Genomic DNA, 23,045 nt, shown 5'->3' on the forward strand with positions numbered 1-23,045 from the left:
AAGAATGTTTTATTTTTAATGTGCTTTGCAAGTAGAAACCTACAACCTTGTTTTTACCTTGGTGTATAGAATCAAGATATGATAAACAGTAATAACAGATCATTTTAAAAGTGCAAAATACGAAAATTACAAGCAGTTCTGCCTATTTTAAGACTATAACATGAAGGTAGACTCCAATCTACATTGTTACAAGTGTTTGCCAAGCCAAACGTGATTAATGTCACATTTACATTTTTTAGTAACAAAACATGCTTTTTAGTACTTCATAAGTTAATTTTAAAATAGATAAATCATTAAATGAGGTGGTTGCTATGGAGGTCATGAATATGATTAAATATTAAGTAAGCTTTGTAAACAATGTTTCATAATGTATTGATATTTACTTCAAATCACTTAATTTTTTGCCATAAAATTAAGAAAAAGATTTGTTTAGTCATAACAACATCAATGGCGTTGGGTGTTGTGGGGAAAATTGTCTAAGCATGGATAATGAGTTGTTTTGTTCAAGAGGAAAAAAATTAAAGCTCTTTGGCAATATTAACCAAAAAAGGGGCTTCCCTGGTGGCGCAGTGGTTGAGAGTCTGCCTGCTAATGCAGGGGACACGGGTTCGAGCCCTGGTCTGGGAAGATCCCACATGCCGCGGAGCGACTGGGCCCGTGAGCCACAACTACTGAGCCTGCGCATCTGGAGCCTGTGCTCCAGAACGAGGGAGGCTGCGATGGTGAGAGGCCCGCGCACAGCGATGAAGAGTGGCCCCCGCTTGCTGCAACTGGAGAAGGCCCTCGCACAGAAACAAAGACCCAGCACAGCCAAAAATAAATAAATTAATTAATTTTTTTAAAAAAAAGTACAGTTCGTGAATTAAAAAAATATATATATTAACCAAAAAAAAAAAAAGATTTTTTTTTAAACTTCCTAAGAAGATACGTGAGTATACATTCTGCACAAAGGCCCAAATAATATAGGGAATTTTGACCAAACAAATATAAAATTAAGTTGCAATGATCTTTTCTTGAAAGATAATAGGAATCTTATGTTTTCTTGCAGTTTTCTTAAATAGGTTTGGCAAATTAATAATTCAGGCTATGCCTGTCATTAGGACTCAAGTGCTATTGTTACTTGGTTCCCATTCTTGAAAGAGTAGCAAAGACTGGTGGTCCAGAAACAAGATAATAGTCTTGGTACAGGGAAAATTGGCAAGCTTAAAGCATTTGAAATGATTAGAAATGTATTTGGATCAATTTTACCAAAGTAAACTAATTTATATTTTGATATCTCTCTAATTATAGGTATTAGTTGATAATCAATACATATTTAATGAACTGAGTTGAATTTCATTACACTAATGAGGCTGTGTCTTGCTTCAGTCTTTTGGACCTTTTTGCTGTGGCTTGCTCTGTGCCGCACCATCTCTCAGAGAGGCATGCCATCCTGGATCCATCTTTATTTATGAAGGTCATAATCCATATGATAATATGATTATAAATCAATAAAAATGGACTTTTTGCATGCTTCTTAGAAAAAAATAATAATTCAATAATTTCAGTATTGATAATTAAATATATTGACACTACTTCCCTACATTTCTTCCAAACATTTTGAAGGCAAGGAATGAGGTCACCAGAGCTCTCTAGAAGCCTGTGTGGTACTGAGTTTTCTAATGCAATGTATAGTCATATTGTTGTTGGTCTAGCTAATACATAGTCTTCTAATGTATATGATTATAAGATCCAGGGAGCAGTGTTGATGTTAGTATGTTTGTTTATTGTGCAAGGAAATGCCCTCATCTTGAAAATGGAAATACAATGAGTGAAGCATACAAAACATGAGTCAGGGTGAGGAGTTGGAAGTAAGGAACTAACCTTTTTATAGCTGCAGAGATGGTAAACTCCACCTAGATAAGTATCATGCATTTAGTAGCTGTCACCCAAAGCTGCATCTGCCAGTGTCTGTCAGGTGCCTGCTTCCCCCTACAGTCCCAGGGGAAGGCTATTTGCAGTCCTGTAGTTACCAGTTAATGTTGGAAAAATTACCCAAGGAGAAAGATACTGGCATAGCTCAGAGGTTCTGCATCAGTCCTGATGGGCAATATTTGTCTTTTTATTTTTCTTTTACATGGGAAAACTGTAAAATGAGGGAAAGCATACTGCAGAGGTGGCATGAGTGAATGTCTTTCGAGAATTATACTAGTTTAAGGGTGGGTTTTGCTTAAACAGTTCTTCAAAGACTCTTCTCATCTTTTAGATGTTAAAGGAAAAATACTTCAATACATTTCATAATTTAAAAAATTGACATCTGTGGAGCCTGTTAGAAGTGTCAGGTACAGTGCTTGGGGCTGGGGCTCCGAGGAGGGGGCTCCTCCACCCAGGAGGGGGGAAGACCCACGTTTGTTGGGTGGCTCCTGTGTTTCGTTTTGATGTAGTAGAACTTATTTTTTTTTCTTTTGTGACTCCTGAAGTCTGAGTCATATTCAGAAAGGTGTTCCTCTATCCAATGCCATACGGGAGTTTTTCCAAGTTTTCTTGTTATATTTTTATGTTTTTTTTATGGTTTTGTTACACCTGTAAATCTTTTCCCATATTGGGAATTCATCATGTTGCACACTGAGAAGTATGGATGCAATGTTCTTTTCTTAACGAGGAGATAATTGTTCCAAGCCATTTGTTTTTTCCCATCCCTTTTGAGATGCCACCTTTATCATATATACTATGTTCTGACATAGATATAGAATATCAGATATTCTGAATATCAGAAACAGAGTTTTTTGTTTGTTCCATTGGTCCGTCAATGTTCCAGTGTCACACAGTTTAAATTATTTACATCTATGTCATTAATAATTCTGGGACACCAATTCCAATGTGTGGGGCTTTCTCCCCCACCCCAAGAAATTCTCCAAGACCAGCTGGGTGTCCTATGATTCAAGTCTGACACTACCTACCTGGAGAGAGCATTAGACCCCACAGGTCCCACAAGACTGCCCCACCCCCGTTCAGATGATGGTCACGGTCCAGATGTCACCTGTGCTTCTGGTCAACTGGCTGTGAATTGGGGTACCATGATCCCCTCCTTGGATTTGAATGTTTTGCCAGAGCCACTCACAGAACTCAAGAGAATCATTACTAGTTACATTACTTACTAGTTGCAAGAGAAACATTTTACTCACTGGTTTATTATAAAAGGATGTAACTCAGGAATAGCCGAATGGAAGCAATGAATAGAGCAAGGCATGATGAAGGGGCTCAAAGCTTCCCTACTGCCTCGGAGCTGGCCACTGTTCCCTAATCTCCATGGGTTCACCAAACCGGAAGCTCTCCAAACCCCATCCTTTTGGATTTTTATGAAGGTGTCTTACATAAGCATGATTGATTTGATTTAATCACTGGTCTTTGGCATTCAATTCAGCCTCCAGCCCCTCTCCTGTCCCCAGATGTCGAGGGCTGAGACTGAAATTTCCAACCCTCTATTCAGTGGTTGGTTCTCCTGGCAACCAGCCCCCATCCTTTCCAAAAGTCACCTCACTGACACAACAAAAGACACCTTGATCACTCTTATGCTCAGGAAATTCCAAGGGTTTTAGGAGCTCTGCACCATAAACTGGGAAGAAAAACAAATGTATATTTCTTACTGTAAATCACAGTACAACAGTCTTAGAGCTATTTCCCTTTGTTGATTTTCTTTATTTCAGGGGTTTCCTAGCTTCTCACTAAGTTTATAATTCCATGGAAACTTTAGAGTCAGTTTGGTTGAAAACACAACCCTTTGGTTTCTTATGCATATGTGTTTTAATCTTTTTAAACCTTTCTAAAACTGAAAATGTCAAACATATATAAATGTAGACAGAATAGTATTAAGTGAAACCTTGTGGACCAACACCTGACTTCAGTGATCATTTCATGACCAATCTTTTTCATTGATTCTCCCACCCATTTCCTCCTATATTATTTTGAAACATATCCCAGGTAAATCATTTCATTGGTAAATTTTAAAATATATATTATAAATCTAAGTGATAAGAATTCTTTGTTGTAACAAAATCATAATACCATAATAACCTAAACATTGTTTTTAAAAACAATTCCTTAATATTCCATAATTGTCTCATAAATACCATAATTTTTTTTCTGGCTTTTAATTCAGATCAAATTGAATTTGTAGATCAATTTAGAGAGAACTGACTTCTTGACAGTGAAGTTTTTGTATCCACAGATGAGTTATGTCTTTCCATTTATTGAAGTCTTTTCTTCATTATCCACTTCTCTTTCATTGGCTCTTCATACAGTTTAATACTTTCATTTGATTTTTTAAAATCTTTGTTGTGGCTTTTGTAAATTATATACTCTTACTGGTTGTGGTTTGCATTTATGAATGATTTTGATTTATATATGATAATTTTGTCTCCATCTGTGTTTGTAATGTATTTTTTAATCGAATTTATTGCATTTCAAGGAATTCATCAAGTCATCTGCAAATTAGTCACGGTCAGACTTCCTCACTAATTTTTACCTCTAATTTTATTAGCTTCTCTAATTGCACTGACAGTGTATCCAGATCAGTGTTAAATAACAGTGGTAACAGCAAACATCCATTCCTGGTATGGATGAATAATAAATGAAGGCAAAGATGCTGTTATGTGAAAGACTGTTGAAAAATACCATCTTCTTCTAAATGCAAACTTATTTTTCAGTGCTTCAACAACATGATTCATCCTCAGAAGCTACACTAACATGGGACTTCCCTAGCAGTCCACTGGTTAAGACTGTGCTTCCACTGCAGGGGGTATGGGTTCGATCCCTGGTTGGGGAACTAAGATCCCACATGACCTGAAGCTAAATTTTTTTTTTAAAAAAGCACAGTAATGCAGAGAGATTGAATTTACTTTCATATTTTTTATTAGTAAAATTCATTCACTTTTTACTGGCAGGTAGGAACCACTTGGAGGTTTCTTTCTCACTCCTGATTTTTGATTCCTATAGGTGTGGTGTAATCTAAGGGAATCACTTGAATATTTTGGACCTGTGGTCATGGCCTTCTGCACCAGTTCTTCTAGGTGTCATCTCTTGGGGTGCCATGAACCCTGAATCTATATAAACAAGTATACTTCGGGTGTCCCCAATTACTAAGGATTTTAAGTTTCACACATAATAAGAATTCAGAAACTTCATGCTGAAAATACAGAAAAGATTGAAATTAATGTCTTATAAAATAAACCTTCTCAAAGAACCCTAAGTCATGCTGATGTAATAAAAAATTAAAACACTATCTTTCCTTCTTAAGTCAAGTACTTTCAAGTACCAGTCTAATGGATGGTGTAATGAGCTACTGTAAGTAAAGAGCTCATAAAAAGGCAAATACAGGGGAGGGAGATAACATGGTGGTCTATACGCCAAGGCCTCTCACTGCCTTGTCCCGCCTCCGTGGTGCTCCTTGTTGACTGCCCCAGGGAGGGATGTGGGTATACAACTGAATGTGAAACTCTACAAGTACATTCATTTCTGACACATAAACTGCTTTCAGCTTAGATTTTCTCACCATTGGCCAAGAAGTGTAGTAACACATTTGTTTTTACATGGTTTGAGATGCCTTCTACATCTCTTCATTACTCCCTGTGACTAATGAGAAATGATATTTTGACTAATGAGAAATATATTTCATATGCCTTAATGACTTTCAAGGGTTTCTAAGTTACCAGTTGGTATTCTTTCCCCATTGAGTTAGGGTGAGAAGTGTTACTTATATTATCTGGTATTAAATATTTATTCTCTCCAAGTTCCTCTCTGCCCCCAACCATCTCATTTTGTACCATCATCATCCCATCCCTTTTACCGAAGGAAGATGATAGTGACCATCACACCTAATCTTATCAAGGCAATCTAATAAGTAAGATAAGGACTGAGAAAGAGTATATATATATATATATATATATATATATATATATATATATATATATATATATATATAAAAGTGATAGCAAATGATGAAGAATTTGGCTTAGAAACCACTTTTATATTTGCTTATTTTTTGCATTAAAACTTATGTACATGATTGGAGCTAAGAATTGAAATTCAGACAAGCCTTGCTTATCTCATACTTTTGTCATAATTATTCTCACACACACCACTTTGCATCAAGCAATCCCAACAAATCCCTCCCTGGGATGGAGTCACTGATATCCTATCTTTTCCCAAGGGTCTCATTACCTGGAGCGCAAATGTTTGAACGGTGGTTCCTGTTTTATTATATATAAACTGACCCAGGAAAACTTCTTCTCCTTCACATTGTTTCGAGATGCCCTGTAAAGAAAACAACAGACACAGAGGTTGTAATGAATGGGTGTTCAGTTACAGTAAATGGAGGCAAGTGTCTGTTCAAGTAGCAACGATTCTCCAGACATCTTTGGGTGTCCCCCGGGGCAGAGCGCTATGCTAGGTGCCAGTACTGCCCTATAAACCCAAAAGGTGTTTAACTCGGGTGGGGGAACCCTTAGGCAAGAAACAGGTTAATCAAAGGGCTGAATAGATTCAGATAGAGAGAGAAACAGAGAGGTGAGAGAGAGATGACAGAGCAAATTCCAGCATTGACTTTGGCCTCATAAATGTATTTGCTATACATTGAATAAAATAAACACCAAATGAGTCCCCATATTGACCCAATATGCGTGAAACTTAACCAGTTTGCCAAACTTTGATCACACAAATAGCTCCATCCAAAATGTAAGCTTTTGTTGATTTGTGTATGCAATTTCCCTTATGCTTTTGACCTTCCTTCTCTAACTTTTATTTATTTATTTATTTTTTCCACTATCAAATATTTTTTTTTCTTATTAGTCATCCATTTTATACACATCAGTGTATACATGTCAATCCCAATCGCCCAATTCATCACACCACCACCCCCACCCCCCACCACGCTTTCCCCCATTGGTGTCCATATATTTTTCCTCTACTTCTGTGTCCCAATTTCTGCTTGGCAAACTGGTTCATCTGTACCATTTCTAGGTTCCACATATATGCGTTAATATATGATATTTGTTTTTCTCTTTCTGAATTACTTCACTCTGTATGACAGTCTCCAGATCCATCCACATCTCTACAAATGACCCAATTCCATTCCTTTTTATGGCTGAGTAATATTCCATTGTATATATGTACCACACTTCTTTATCCATTCATCTGCCAATGGGCATTTAGGTTGCTTCCATGACCTGGCTATTGTAAATAGTGCTGCAATGAACATTGGGGTGCATGTGCTTTTTGAATTATGTTTTTCTCAGGGTATATGCCCAGTAGTGGGATTGCTGAGTCATATGGTAATTCTATTTTTAGTTCTTTAAGGAACCTCCATACTGTTCTCCATAGTAGCTGTATCAATTTACATTCGCACCAACAGTGCAAGAGGGTTCCCTGTTTTCCACACCCTCTCCATCATCTGTTGCTTCTAGATTTTCTGATGCTGCCCATTCTAACTGGTGTGAGGGGATACCTCATTGTAGTTTTGATTTGCATTTCTCTAATAATTAGTGATGTTGAGCAGCTATTCATGTGCTTCTTGGCCATCTGTATGTCTTCTTTGGAGAAATGTCTATTTAGGTCCTCTGCCCATTTTTGGATTGGGTTGTTTCTTTTTTTAATATTGAGCCACATGAGCTGTTTATATATTTTGGAAATTAATCATTTGTCCAATGATTCATTTGCAAATATTTTCTCCCATTCTGAGGGTTGTCTTTTCGTCTTGTTTATGGTTTCCTTTGCTGTGCAAAAGCTTTGAAGGTTCATTAGGTCCCATTTGTTTATTTTTGTTTTTATTTCCATTACTCTAGGAGGTGGATCAAAAAAGATCTTGCTGTGATTTATGCCAAAGAGGGTTCTTCCTATGTTTTCCTCTAAGAGTTTTATAGTGTCCGGTCTTACATTTAGGTCTCTAATCCATTTTGAGTTTATTTTTGCATATGGTGTTAGGGAGTGTTCTAATTTCATTCTTTTACATGTAGCTGTCCAGTTTTCCCAGCACCACTTACTGAAGAGACTGTCTTTTCTCCATTGTATATCCTTGCCTTCTTTGTCATAGATTAGTTGACCATAGGTGCGTGGGTTTATCTCTGGGCTTTCTATCTTGTTCCATTGATCTATGCTTCTGTTTTTGTGCCAGTACCATATTGTCTTGATTACTGTAGCTTTGAAGTGTAGTCTGAAGTCAGGGAGTCTGATTCCTCAAGCTCCGTTTTTTTCCCTCAAGACTGCTTTGGTTATTCGGGGTCTTTTGCGTCTCCATACAGATTTTAAGATTTTTTGTTCTAGTTCTGTAAAAAATGCCTTTGATAATTTGATAGGGATTGCATTGAATCTGTAGATTGCTTTGGGTAGTATAGTCATTTTCACAATATTGATTCTTCCAATCCAAGAACATGGTATATCACTCCATCTGTTGGTATCATCTTTAATTTCTTTCATCAGTGTCTTATAGTTTTCTGCATACAGGTCTTTTGTCTCCCTAGGTAGGTTTATTCCTAGGTATTTTATTCTTTTTGTTGCAGTGGTAAATGGGAGCGTTTCCTTAATTTCCCTTTCAGATTTTTCATCATTAGTGTATAGGAATGCAAGAGATTTCTGTGCATTAATTTTGTATCCTGCTACTTTACCAAATTCATTGATTAGCTCTAGTAGTTTTCTGGTGGCATCTTTAGGATTCTCCATGTATAGTATCATGTCATCTGCAAACAGTGACAGTTTTACTTCTTCTTTTCCAATTTGTATTCCTTTTATTTCTTTTTCTTCTCTGATTGCCATGGGTAGGACTTCCAAAACTATGTTGAATAATAGTGGTGAGAGTGGACATCCTTGTCTTGTTCTTGATCTTAGAGGAAATGCTTTCAGTTTTTCTGCATTGAGAATGATGTTTGATATGGGTTTGTCATATATGGCCTTTATTATGTTGAGGTAGGTTACCTCTATGCCCACTTTCTGGAGAGTTTTTATCATAAATTGGTGTTGAATTTTGTCAAAAGCTTTTTCTGCATCTATTGAGATGATCATATGGTTTTTATTCTTCAATTTGTTAATATGGTGTATCACATTGATTGATTTGCATATATTGAAGAATCCTTGCATCCCTGGGATAAATCCAACTTGATTGTGGTGTATGATCCTTTTAATGTGTTGTTGGATTCTGTTTGCTAGTATTTTGTTGAGGATTTTTGCATCTATATTCATCAGTGATATTGGTCTGTAATTTTCTTTCTTTGTAGTATCTTTGTCTGGTTTTGGTATCAGGGTGATGGTGGCCTCATAAAATGAGTTTTGGAGTGTTCCTTCCTCTGTAATTTTTTGGGAGAGTTTGAGAAGGATGGGTGTTAGCTCTTCTCTAAATGTTTGATAGAATTCACCTGTGAAGCCATCTGGTCCTGGGCTTTTGTTTGTTGGAAGATTTTTAATCACAGTTGCAATTTCATTACTTGTGATTGGTCTGTTCATATTTTCTGTTTCTTCCTGGTTCAGCCTTGGAAGGTTATCCCTTTCTAAGAATTTGTCCATTTCTTCCAGGTTGTCCATTTTATTGGCATAGAGTTGCTTGTAGTAGTCTCTTAGGGTGCTTTGTATTTCTGCGGTGTCTGTTATAATTTCTCCGTTTTCATTTCTAATTTTATTGATTTGAGTCCTCTCCCTCTTTTTCTTGATGAGCCTGGCTGATGGTTTATTAATTTTGTTTATCTTCTCAAAGAACCAGCTTTTAGTTTTATTGATCTGTGCTATTGTTTTCTTTGTTTCTATTTCATTTATTTCTGCTCTGATCTTTATGATTTCTTTCCTTCTGCTAACTTTGGGTTTTCTTTGTTCTTCTTTCTCTAGCTCCTTTAGGTGTAAGGTTAGATTGTTTATTTGAGATTTTTCTTGTTTCTTGAGGTAGGTTTGTATAGCTGTAAACTTAAACTTCCCTCTTAGAACAGCTTTTGCTGCATCCCATAGGTTTTGGATCATCGTGTTTTCATTGTCATTTGTCTCTAGGTATTTTTTTGATTTCAATTTTGATTTCTTCAGTGATCTCTTGGTTATTTAGTAATGTATTGTTTAGCTTCCATGTGATTGTGTTTTTTACGTTTTTTTCCAGTAATTCATTTCTAATCTCATAGCGTTGTGGTCAGAAAAGTTGCTTGATATGACTTCAATTTTCTTAAATTTACTGAGGCTTGATTTGTGACCCAAGATGTGATCTATCCTGGAGAATGTTCCGTGCGTACTTGAGAAGAAAGTGTAATCTGCTGTTTTGGGATGGAATGTCCTACAAATATCAATTAAATCTATCTGGTCTATTGTGTCACTTAAAGCTTCTGTTTCCTTATTTACTTTCATTTTGGATGACCTGTCCATTGGTGTAAGTGACGTGTTAAAGTCCCCCACTATTATTGTGTTACTGTCGATTTCCTCTTTTATAGTTGTTAGCAGTTGCCTTACGTATTGACGTGCTCCTATGTTGGGTGCATATATATTTATAATTGTTATATCTTCTTCTTGGATTGATCCCTTGATCGTTATGTAGTGTCCTTCCTTGTCCTTTGTAACATTCTTTATTTTAAAGTTTATTTTATCTGATATGAGTATTGCTACTCCAGCTTTCTTTTGATTTCCATTTGCATGAAATATCATTTTCCATCCCCTCACTTTCAATCTGTATGTGTCCCTAGGTCTGAAGCAGGTCTCTTGTAGACAGCATATATGTGAATCTTGTTTTTGTATCCATTCTGCAAGCCTGTGTCTTTTGGTTGGAGCATTTAATCCATTCACGTTTAAGGTAATTATCGATACGTATGTTCCTATGACCATTTTCTTAATTGTTTTGGGTTTGTTTTTGTAGGTCCTTTTCTTCTGTTGTGTTTCCCACTTAGAGAAGTTCCTTTAGCATTTGTTGTAGAGCTGGTTTGGTGGTGCTGAATTCTCTTAGCTTTTGCTTGTCTGTAAAGCTTTTGATTTCTCCATCAAATCTGAATGAGATCCTTGCTGGGTAGAGTAATCTTGGTTGTAGGTTCTTCCCTTTCATCACTTTAAGTATATCATGCCACTCTCTTCTGGCTTGTAGAGTTTCTGCTGAGAAATCAGCTGTTAACATTATGGGAGTTCCCTTGTGTGTTATTTGTCATTTTTCCCTTGCTGCTTTCAATAATTTTTCTTTGTCTTTATTTTTTTGCCAGTTTGATTACTATGTGTCTTGGCATGTTTCTCCTTGGGTTTATCCTCTATGGGACTCGCTGCGCTTCCTGGACTTGGGTGGCTATTTCCTTTCCCATGTTAGGGAAGTTTTCGGCTATAATCTCTTCAAATATTTTCTCTCGTCCTTTCTCTCTCTCTTCTCCTTCTGGGATCCCTATAATGTGAATGTTGTTGCATTTAATGTTGTCCCAGGTCTCTTAGGCTGTCTTCATTTCTTTTCATTCTTTTGTCTTTATTCTGTTCCACAGCAGTGAATTCCACCATTCTGTCTTCCAGGTCACTTATCAGTTCTTCTGCCTCAGTTATTCTGCTATTGATTCCTTCTAGTGTCGTTTTCATTTCAGTTATTGTATTGTCCATCTCTGTTTGTTTGTTCTTTAATTCTTCTAGGTCTTTGTTATACATTTCTTGCATCTTCTCGATCTTTTCCTCGATTCTTTTTCCGAGGTCCTGGGTCATCTTCACTATCATTATTCTGAATTCTTTTTCTGGAAGGTTGCCTATCTCCACTTCATTAAGTTGTTTTTCTGGGGTTTTATCTTGTTCCTTCATCTGGTACATAGCCCTCTGCCTTTTCATCTTGTCTATTTTTCTGTGAATGTGGTTTTTGTTCCACAGGCTGCAGGATTGTAGTTCTTCTTGCTTCTCTCTACCCTTTAAAATTGAAGATTTTTGAGAGGAGAGCACACTGGTGGAAGTTAATTTACCTTGTAAATCTCAAGTTTATTGTTAGGTTCCTTGAATCATAGTAACACAACAAAATAGAGATTTCATGAGTTCAGTCATTTTATTCAATATAATGAAAATCATAATATCAACATTTAAACTATTTATCAATTAATTTATTAAAAGAATTGGATACATCATGACTAAATAATGCACTCACAATTTTATATAATATATTATATTATATTCAATTATATATAATATATTCTATTATATATAATATATATCATATATAATATATACATTATCTATATATTGACATATCAATTTACATATGTCACATTTGAGATATATATATATATATATATATAAAGTCTCATATAGTTCCTTTAACCTGTTGAGAGGCATGCTAGTTTTTTTTTTTTGCATGCTAGTTTTATTTCCACCTTCTTTATCATTCTATTTTAATTTCACTTGGTTCATAAATTCACTAATATTAGAGAAAAACAATGAGAAGTAATTTTGCTTACTAAAGGATTCTTGACTGAAGGATTCATCCATAAAATCCCTCTATAATGAGCAACTGTGCACACTTTTGTGAGATAGGGTTTGATCTGCTCAAATCCAACATAACTCAACTATAGGTGTCTGGAGACACTGTGGATGGCATCAGGCTTGCATCAAAGGACAGTAGTCTCTGTGTTTTATAACTCCAGGACCATGTCATTTAAAGGCGTTTGAATGACACACAAGGCAGGCTGAGCATGCTTGTTTAACTCTGAGCCCTCCTCTGGATAGGAACACGAAGGGATTGAAGTAAGGCATGAACCTCTGAGGAAAACACGGGAGCAGACACTGAGAGAAAAACATGTGGAGATAGCCAGATGGTGACTGGTGTAGTGGCCTGGAGAAAAGTCACGCTACCCTGGCTGTAGGGGGAATCAGCAGCATGCTGGTGCTGATGTTTACTGCAAGGGCCCAGAAAGGGCCAGAGCTGGGGCCGTGCTGTGGGGCCCAGCAGGAGGTTGAGGGGTCCCTACACCTGAGAGTGGGCTAACTGTCTTTTTAAGAAGCAGTTAGACCCTAGTCATCACCCCTGCCCTTGTCCAGAAAGAGATTATCTTTTTCCTCCCAGGTCTAGGACAGCTGACCTCAGGAGCACCCGGCAAAAATAAGAGGTGAAGGTATAACCTCTGCATGAATGGTGGGCTGTGCACCTCCACACCCAGCACATTGGCCAAGCTGAAACCCCCAGGGCACAAGGTTGCAGGATTCCTGGGGTCAAACTTCTGGATACCACACTCTGCAGTCTCCAACCAGACCATCTAGCCATGAAGCTCACTGTTGACTTGCCTCTCATGTGTGCAGAAAAAGCCAGCTTTTGACTGTTCAGCTCTTAAATGTGACAAGCGTCACCAGACAAATGTGGAAAGCAACTAACAAGAAACATGGAGCCCCTGTTAACAAATAGGAAAGGGGGCACTTGGGAGTAAAGATGTGAGGGAGCTAAAAACATGGAACAAAACTGTAATTGCACCCAGTAATATAGGAAAACATATAGACTCTAGAAAAAGGAGTATTTATAGAAAAAAAAGTCTTAGAATAATCATGACAGCAGAAATGAAAAATTTAGCATAGGGTTTAAAATATAAATTGATAAAATATTCCAGAAGGTGGAACAGAAAACAAAGAAGAAAATTAAGATAGAAAAGATTTTTAAAATAATAGATTAGACAAAACTACAATGAGGTATCACCTCACACCAGTCATAATGGCCATCATCAAAAATCTACAAACAATAAATGCTGGAGAGGGTGTGGAGAGAAGGGAACACTCTTGCACTGTTGGTGGGAATGTAAATTGATACAGCCACTATGGAGAACAGTATGGAGGTTCCTCGATAAACTAAAAATAGAACTACCATATGACCCAGCAATCCCACTACTGAGCATATACCCTGAGAAAACCATAATTCAAAAAGAGTCATGTACCAAAATGTTCACTGCAGCTCTATTTACAATAGCCAGGACATGGAAGCAACCTAAGTGTCCATCATTGGATGAATGGATAAAGAAGATGTGGCACATATATACAATGGAATATTACTCAGCCATAAAAAGAAACGAAATTGAGTTATTTGTAGTGAGGTGGATGGACCTAGAGTCTGTCATACAGAGTGAAGTAAGTCAGAAAGAGAAAAACAAATACCGTATGCTAACACATATATATGGAATCTAAAAAAAAAAAAAAATGGTCATGAAGAACCTAGGGGCAAGATGGAAATAAAGACACAGACCTACTAGAGAATGGACTTGAGGGTAAGGGGAGGGGGAAGGGGAAGCTGTGACAAAGTGAGAGAGTGGCATGGACATATATACACTACCAAATGTAAAATATATAGCTAGTGGGAAGCAGTCGCATAGCACAGGGAGATCAGCTCGGTGCTTTGTGACCACCTAGAGGGGTGGGATAGGGAGGGTGGGAGGGAGGGAGACACAAGAGGGAAGAGATATGGGGACATATGTATATGTATAACTGATTCACTTTGTTATAAAGCAGAAACTAACACACCATTGTAAAGCAATTATACTCCAATAAAGATGTTAATAAAAAAATAGATAAGTCAAATCCTCAGGATGTGGACATGAAACCCCCTGACAACAGTTGTGCATCAGGCCTGGCCAGCAACCAGGTTGGAGCAGATGAGCAGTGCTCCAGAGGATATCTTTAAAAAATAAAAAAGAAATTATTTATAAAGTATCTGACATGAATGGGCAGAATGGGAGGATATTTACACATCTGAAGAAGAGGTTGGAAATGTTTTCATGATAGAAATATAGATAACTAAGCAAATTAAATTAAAATGAGGCAATTATCCTCAAGAACATCAAAATTTTCATGTAAAGAAAATAGTATTCCAGTGCATTGTATAACTCAACTAAAACAATATTGTTCACAGAGTCACAATGAAAACGTTGGCTATGGATTGAAACTGAGATAAGCCATCTGGCAGTGTCTCACAGATGAAACACGGATTCATCATGTGCTCTAGCAATTCCACTCTGTGGCACAAACCCAAGAGAAATGAAGACTGAGGTCCACAGAAAACCTTGTACCCAGCTCCTCACAGCAGCTTTATTCATAATAGTCAAATGGGTGGGATCCATTCAAATGTCCAGCAACTGACTAACGGATCAATAAAAGGGGTCTATCCATATAAGAAAATATTATCCAGAGATTAAAAATATGAAGTACTGACACATTATAACATACATGAACCTTGGAAACTTTATGCTGAGTGAAAGAAGCCATTCACAAAGGACCAGGACTTCCCTGGTGGTGCAGTGGTTAGGAATCCGCCTGCCAGTGCAGGGCACACGGGTTCAAGCCCTGGTCCGGGAAGATCCCAAATGCCGCCGCGAAGCAACTGGGCCCGTGCGCCACAACTACTGAGCCTGCGCTCTAGAGCCAGCGAGCCACAACTACTGAGCCCTGAGCGCCTAGAGCCCGTGCTCCGCAACAAAGAGAAGCCACCGCTCGCTGCAACTAGAGAAAGCCTGCACACAGCAACAGAGACCCAACGCAGCCAAAAATAAATAAATTAAAAAAACCAAAAAAACAAAAGACCACGTATTATATGATTCCATTTTATACAAAATATCCAAAATAGGGAAACCTATAGCTACAAAGTAGATTAGTGGTTGTCAGCGGCTGGGGGAGTGAGGTGGGGGATGGGAAGTGACAGCTAAGGGGTGCAGGCTTTCTTTGGAGAATAGTAAAAATATTCTAAAATTGATCATGTTGATGGTTACACAACTCTGTGAATATACCAAAAGCCACTAAGTGTACACTTTACATGACTGAACCCCCAGAGTGTGAATTATATCTCAATAAACCTGTTTGTTTTTTTTTAAGTTAAGACATAAATATTTTGGGAGAATGGGAGAGGCATGGAAGAGAACTAATCTCCATTTTCCATTAGAGGAAGTCAGTAGATAATAATCAAAACTGAAAAATCAAGGAATAACAGTAAAAGCAAATATGAAGGCAGTAATGACATAAGCAGCTAAAACTGTTACAAGTGGAAGCTTCCAGAGAGTAAAAATTGGGGTGGGAGAAGTGGGACAAGGGGAAATCATGTTTCCCTATAAACATGGAAACGTTTCTTTTTAAATTATACACATATAACTTTGATAAAAGTAAAAAATAGAATTAAGTAATAGTAATCATCTGGTCCAACCCTCTTACTTTGTAGATGACAAAACAGGATCCAGGAAGTAAGTGATTTTCTCACAGTGATACAAATGGTTAGCTGCACAGTTCAGATGAGATCCCAGCTCCCAATTCCTAGCCAATCACCTACTATAACCCCTTCTGAATGAAGATTTAGACAGCTTCTCACATAGACAGAAAATTCCTTGGGTGCGCTGGAGATGTTTCCTGAGGGAGACACCTTCTCTGAGATGTGCTCCATGGTAACAGCAGTTGGTATGATCTTCCTGGCAAGCTTGATTAGGGCATGACCCTGGGAACCTGGAAAGGCCCAGCACTTCCCAGGGTGGACATCCGGCTGGAAAGAAAGCACTGCATTAATCTTTTATCTGCTTATATAAATCCACCCCTACAATGTTGGCCAGCTAATCACTATTGACCAAAGAACTTGCTTATGCCTATAATATGAAGGCACTGTGTGGGATGTATCAAACAGGAAAGCTTCCATGACACCCATAGTTTTGGTTGTGCTGATGTCAATCAGAGCCTTTTATTGCGTGAGTATGTTTTCTTTTACTGCTCTAACTAGACTGTAAGTCGCTACAGGCAGCTAGTTGGTATGAGCGGTGAAGGCACTGGTGAAGACAGTGCTGGTGGTGGTAATGAAGAGGGTGGTGGCAGTCACTGTGGTGACGATGATGGCAGGTGATGATGGTGATGGTGGTGGTGATGGTAGTAGTGGTGATGATAATGGTGGTGATAGCGAAGCAGGCTATCCTGGTGGTAAGGAAGAAAGATGATTTCTACCATTTTCTAGATCTAGACTGTTCTCTGGAGTGAGATCTATACATTTGCCCCTGAAGGTATTTCTAAACTGGAAATAAATTCAGGTGTGTAGTTATAGTTAAGAAGAGCTGTACTGTCAGTTGGTGTCTAGTGCCTTTTGAGTTGAACTGAAATGATAGTGAAAATCTTACTTGGAAATATCGCCTATTATAATTGGACTTTATAAAAATGTGTTGGCCTGAACAGCACATGGCACAGTCCTTGCACTTAGGGGTCATGCATCTTCAACAAGTGTTTGTTGAGCGACTGAAGTTTTCAGTGGAAAAGGAAGACCACAGAATCAACTTAAAGAAAAGATATGGAATGTGTATGTTTTATTTGAGAAGTATATACTCTAGTTCACTGATCTTAGAATAATAAATAATTATTAATTAATTAATTAATCATAGTTCATTGCCCATAAGTAGGAAATGTTTCACGTAGTTTGATGACTGTAGAAATGCAAGAGGACAGTTTCAGTTTCTCTGACAAGTTCAGCGTTGTTTCCATTTCAGACATTAATATTTTTCATGATAAGTAATAGGAACAGAATCCTAAAATATAAACAGGTTATTTTAAATCTAGCTTTTACCTGGAGAATGATATCTGGAGGCATTTCATAATTTAAGAACCCAATCCCATGCCAGTAGAGTTTTGCTTTATTATTTTTGTAACTTTCTGAGGTCCCAGCTTCAAGAACAGAGGCTCCTGAAATTATAAAATAATTTTTAAAATTAAAAAATCACACAATTCAAAACACCATTTAGATTTTAATGTTGTTGGAAAACTATTACTGGGCAACTTACAAATAAGGTAAAATGCATACCAGGAAACTGATAAGAAAAGTATGACTTTCAGCTTTCACTACCACTGAAATTTTGTCACTTTGAGAAAACCATGCTTGCTCTGTGTGGTTTCACAAAATTTCTGGAATTGATATTACAATAAAAAATTGAAATCTGGAGCAACTGATTTACACATGGAAGTATTATGTGTACTGTGTTTATTAGCTAAGGAGACATATGGATCCCCATATTTCAACAACTCATATGATAAATAAGCCCAATTCACTCAAAAACAAAAGCAGAATGACCAGCAATGTCATAAATGTACTAACAAGTTGTATTCATACAGCCATTCTGCAGATTTATTGAGCTTTCATTTTAATCAAAGAAATATAAAATATACTCATCAAATATTACCCCTTCAGGTTACTTCATTTTAGAAGTAAAATGTATCTGACACATAAGAAATAAAGAAAATGCAAATCACTTCCTTAAATTCCATCTGGATATCACAATACAACATTAAAAAGACACATACGTGATGAATATCAGATCACCAGTGCCTTTTCTAAGATGGTAGGATTTGAAATAGTGAATGTACCCAGGGTTGCAGGACTTAGCAAGTAGAAACACAAGATTCCCAGTTAAATTTTAATTTTACATAAATGATGATAATTTTTTAGTACAGTTACGTCCCATACAGTATCTGGGACATATACTAAAAAATTGTTTGCTGTTTGCCTGAAACTCAAGTTTCACTGAGCATCCTTTATTTTACTTGGCAACCCTGTGAGTACCTTGTTTGTTTGTTTTTTTTCTGGTATGTTTGTAGAATACAGATTTTTAAAAATGCTCTGGTTTTGTCTACATGGTTATTTCCTTGTCATATTTTCTATAACATCTTTATTGGAGTATAATTGCTTTACAATGTTGTGTTGGTTTCTGCTTTATAACAAAGTGAATCAGTTATACATATACATATGTTCCCATATCTCTTCCCTGTTACATCTCCCTCCCTCCCACCCTCCCTATCTCACCTCTCTAGGTGGTCAAAAAGCACAGAGCTGATCTCCCTGTGCTATGTGGTTGCTTCCCACTAGCTATCTATTTTACGTTTGGTAGTGTATATATGTCCATGCCACTCTCTCACTTTATCACATCTTACCCCTCCCCCTCCCCATATCCTCAAATCCATTCTCTAGTAGGTCTGTGTCTTTATTCCCGTCTTGCCACTAGGTTCTTCATGACCTTTTTTTTTTTTTTCCCTTAGATTCCATATATATGTGTTAGCATACTGTATTTGTTTTTCTCTTTCTGACTTACTTCACTCTGTATGACAGACTCTAACTCCATCCACCTCACTACAGATATATACAATGGAATATTACTCAGCCATCAAAAGAAACGAAATGGAGTTATTTGTAGTACCTTGTTTCTGAGTGCTGATACCGTCTGCTTGGTCAGTGAATGTTCCTGCTGGACTGATTGGACAGGAATTAAACTTCCACATACTGATGTGAGGACTGACCCCACCCCAGCCATAATCTAGTTCAGAAAACGCTAATTGTGGCAGGTAGGGTTTTTAAGTAATTCAAATTCACTTTTCTCATTCTCATTTTTTAAGTTTCTATTCAGCTTTAATGAGATATACATACTACCCAATTTACTCATTTAAAGTGTACAATTCAGTGGTTTTTAGCGTATTCACAGAGTTGTACAACCATGACTGAAATCAACATTAGAACACTTTCAATCAGCCCCCAAAGAAACCCTATTGTGCTCAGCGGTCACTCCCCACTCCCCCGAACCACACCCCATCCCTAGGCAATCACTGACCTACTTGCTATCTACATTTGCCTATTCTGGACCTTCTGTCTTGCTGTCTCTTTGTAGTCAATCACAGTAGTAGCCTCTTGAATATGGCTACTTTCACTTAGCACAATTGATACATTTGAGCTTCCTGGCAGGTATAATGAATGTGTTCCTTCTTATTGTTGTGTAACATTCCACTGTATGGATACATCACAACTAGCTATTCCTTCATCTATTTCCAGTTTTGGTGACAATGAATAAAGTTGCTGTAGACATTCTCAGACAGGTTTTATTGTGAACATAAGTTTAAACTTCTCTTAGGTAAATATTGATACGTAGAGGTGGAATTGCTGGGTCATACATGTTATGTTTAACTTCATAAGAAATTGTCAAATGTCATACCCTAGTGAAGTAAGTCAGACAGAGAAAGACAATTATTGTATGTTTTCACTTATATGTGGAATCTAAATAATAAAACGAGTGACTGAATATAACAAAACAGAAACAGACTCATTGATACAAAAGAGCAAACTAGTGGTTACCAAAGGGGAGAGGGCTGGGGGGAGGGGCAAGATAGGGGAAGGAGATTAAGAAGTGCAAACTACTAGGTATAAAATAAATAAGATACAAGGATATAATGCATAGCACAGGGAATATAACCAGTATTTTATATGTAATGACTTTAAATGGAGTATAAGCTATAAAAATATTGAATGACTGTGTTGTACACCTGAAACTAATGCAACATTGTAAATCAACTATATTTCAATTTAAAAAAAAAAAAAAGAAAGAAATTGGCAAATGGTTTTCCAAAATGGCTGTACCACGTTACATTCTCACCAGCCACGTGTGAGAGTTCTGCTTGCTTCCCATTGCTGCCACCATTTCATGTGTCAGGTTTTGTTTGTTTGTTTGCTGTTCTAATGGGTATATGTACATTTCACTAATGGATACTAATGATGAGCATTTTTTCATGTGCTTTTTTGACATGCATATATCTTCTTTGATGAGGTGGCTTTCAAATCGTTTGCCCACTTTTTATTGGATTGGCTGCTTTCAAATCGTTTGCCCACTTTTTATTGGATTGGCTGTTTTCTTACCATTGAAATTTGAGAGTGTTTATAAATTGTGGATATAAGTCCTTGTCAAGTATTTGTTTGCAATCCTGTCTCCCAGCCTGTGACTTGTCTTTTCATTCTCTTCAATGGCTTTTTCCAAGCAGAAGTTTTAAATTTAGATGAAGTCCAAATTATCCATTCTTTTCTTTTTACGGATCACATTTTGGATATTGTGTCTAAGAAATCTTTTCCCAACTCAAAGTCACAAAAACTTTCTCTTATTTTTTCTTCTAGAAGTTTTATAGCTTTAAGCTTTATATTTAGATCATACTTTTTACATTTAATGCATTTTGAGTTAATTTTTGTAAGGTGTGAGCTGTGAGTCAAGGTTTATTTTTGCATATGAATGTCCAACTCTTCCAGCACTATCAACTTGCTTTTTCTCCTTTGTCAAAAGTTAGTGTGGGACTATTTCTTGACTTTTTATTATGTTTCATTAATTTCATTGACATCACATTCTCTCATTACTGTAGCTTTATAGTAAGCTTTCAAATCAGTGTGAGTCTTCCAAATTTGTTCTTCCTTTCAAAACTGTTCTGGCTATTTTAGAAAGAACTTGTAGATTTCTAAACAATCATGCTGGGATTTTGACTGGGATTGTATTGAATCAATAGACTGATTAGGAAGAATTGCCATCTTACCAATATTGATGCTTCTAATACACAAACTTGGAAGATCTGTCCACTTATTTAGGTCTTCTGTTATTTCTTTCATTAGTGGGGTTTTTTTTTTTCGCTTTTAGCATGTTTTTCATGTTTTTCACTGCTGTTGTGAATAAGACTGTTTTTAAAATTTCTTTTTCCAATTTCTTACTACTAGCATCTAAAAATTATATATATACAATTGAACTTACTAACTTCACTTATTAGTTCTAGTAGATTTTTTGATGATTCTCTACATAAATCATCATGCTGTCTGTGAATACAGAGATTTTTATTTCTTCCTTTCCAATTTGCTTGCTTCTTTCTTCTTTCCCTCTCTTCCCCTCCACACCCCCACTCTTCCCTGCCCTTCTCTCTCTGATTCTTGTCTTACTTTACTGTTAGGAATTCTAGTACAGTGTTGACTAGGACAGAGCATAGGTCTTTCATCTCCTTAGTTAAATTTATTCCTAGGCATTTTATTCTTTCTGGTGCAGTTGTAAATGGAGTTGTTTTCTTTATTTCTCTTTCTGATAATTTGTTATTAGTGTATAGAAATGCAGCAGATTTTTATGTATTAATTTTGTATCCTGCAACTTTACTGAATTCATTTTTGGTTGTAATAGTTTTTTTGTAGAGTCTTTATGGTTCTCTGTATATGGTATCATGTCATCTGCAAATAGTGACAGTTTTACTTCTTTTTCTCCCATTTGGATGCCTTTTACTTCTTTTTCTTCTCTGATTGTTGTGGCTGGGACTTCCAATACTACGTTGAACAAAAGTGGTGAGAGTAGGCATCCTTGTCTAGATCCTGATCTTAGGGGAAAGTGCTCAGCTTTTCACTGTTGAGTATGACGTTAGCTCTGGGTTTGTCATATATGGTTTTATTTTGTTGAGGTGTGTTCCCTCTGTACACACTTTGTCTCTGTATTTTTTTAGTGGTTGCTCTGGCAATCTTAATACACATAACTAACCTTTCAAAGTCAATTTAGAGTTAATATTTTACCAAGAGGTCCCTTTAACTTCACCCATTGACCTTTCCTTAAGAGTTGTCCATCTACATATATTAAAACCCCATCAGCTAATGTTATAATTTTTCTTTTCAACAGTCATACCTATGTTAAAGAACTTAAGAAAATTGTCTCATAGTTATAGATATTCGTCTTATCTGTTGTTCTTTCTTCTTTCCTTAAGTTCTAACTTTCCTTTTGGTGTCATTTCCCTTAGCCCTGAAAAACTTCCTTTAGCAGATCTGTTGACAAAGAAGTCCCTTGGTTTTCCTTCATCTAAGAATGACTCCATTTCACCCTCATTCTTTTTTTGTTTTTTTGTTATTTGGTTACACTGGGTCTTGGTTGTGGCAGGTGGGCTCCTTAGTTGCGGCACACTGGCTCCTTAGTTGTGGCATTCGAACTCTTAGTTGCAGCATGCATGTGGGATCTAGTTCCCTGACCAGGGATTGAACCTGGGACCCTGAATCGTGAGCACGGAGTCTTAACCACTGCGCCACCAGGGAAGTCCCTCACCCTCATTCTTAGAGGATATTTTTACTGGATCTGCATTGGCATTTCCTTTATTTCAGTGCTTTACAGTGTAGTTCCCTTCTCTTCTGGTCTCCTTGGTTTTCGATAAGAAATCTGCAGTCATTTGTATCATTATTCTCCCATATTAATGTGTGTGTTTTGTTCCTCTTGCTGCTTACAAGACTTCCTCATCTTTGGTTTTGTGAAATTTATCATGTGTCTGGATATAGTTTTCCTTGACTTTATCTTGTTTCTGATTTCCTC

General features: G+C 37.0%; 1 protein-coding gene across 1 annotated transcript in view; it reads right to left on the bottom strand.

Moving 5' to 3' along the window:
• Positions 1-895: 895 nt before the first annotated feature.
• SUN3 (Sad1 and UNC84 domain containing 3) overlaps positions 896-23,045 on the bottom strand; it is a gene marked incomplete at its 5' end in the record, with an annotated part of 49,871 nt that continues 27,721 nt past the window's right edge. Inside the window, 4 exons of the mRNA XM_082400415.1 lie at positions 896-5,164; positions 6,199-6,291; positions 16,268-16,435; positions 17,495-17,610. Of these exons, the coding sequence (XP_082256541.1) occupies positions 5,045-5,164; positions 6,199-6,291; positions 16,268-16,435; positions 17,495-17,610 (497 nt within the window). The 3' untranslated portion in view covers positions 896-5,044. The remainder of the gene's footprint in view (positions 5,165-6,198; positions 6,292-16,267; positions 16,436-17,494; positions 17,611-23,045) is intronic.

Source organism: Balaenoptera borealis (assembly GCF_965194805.1).
Source record: "Balaenoptera borealis genome assembly, chromosome: 7".
Lineage (NCBI taxonomy): Eukaryota > Metazoa > Chordata > Mammalia > Artiodactyla > Balaenopteridae > Balaenoptera > Balaenoptera borealis.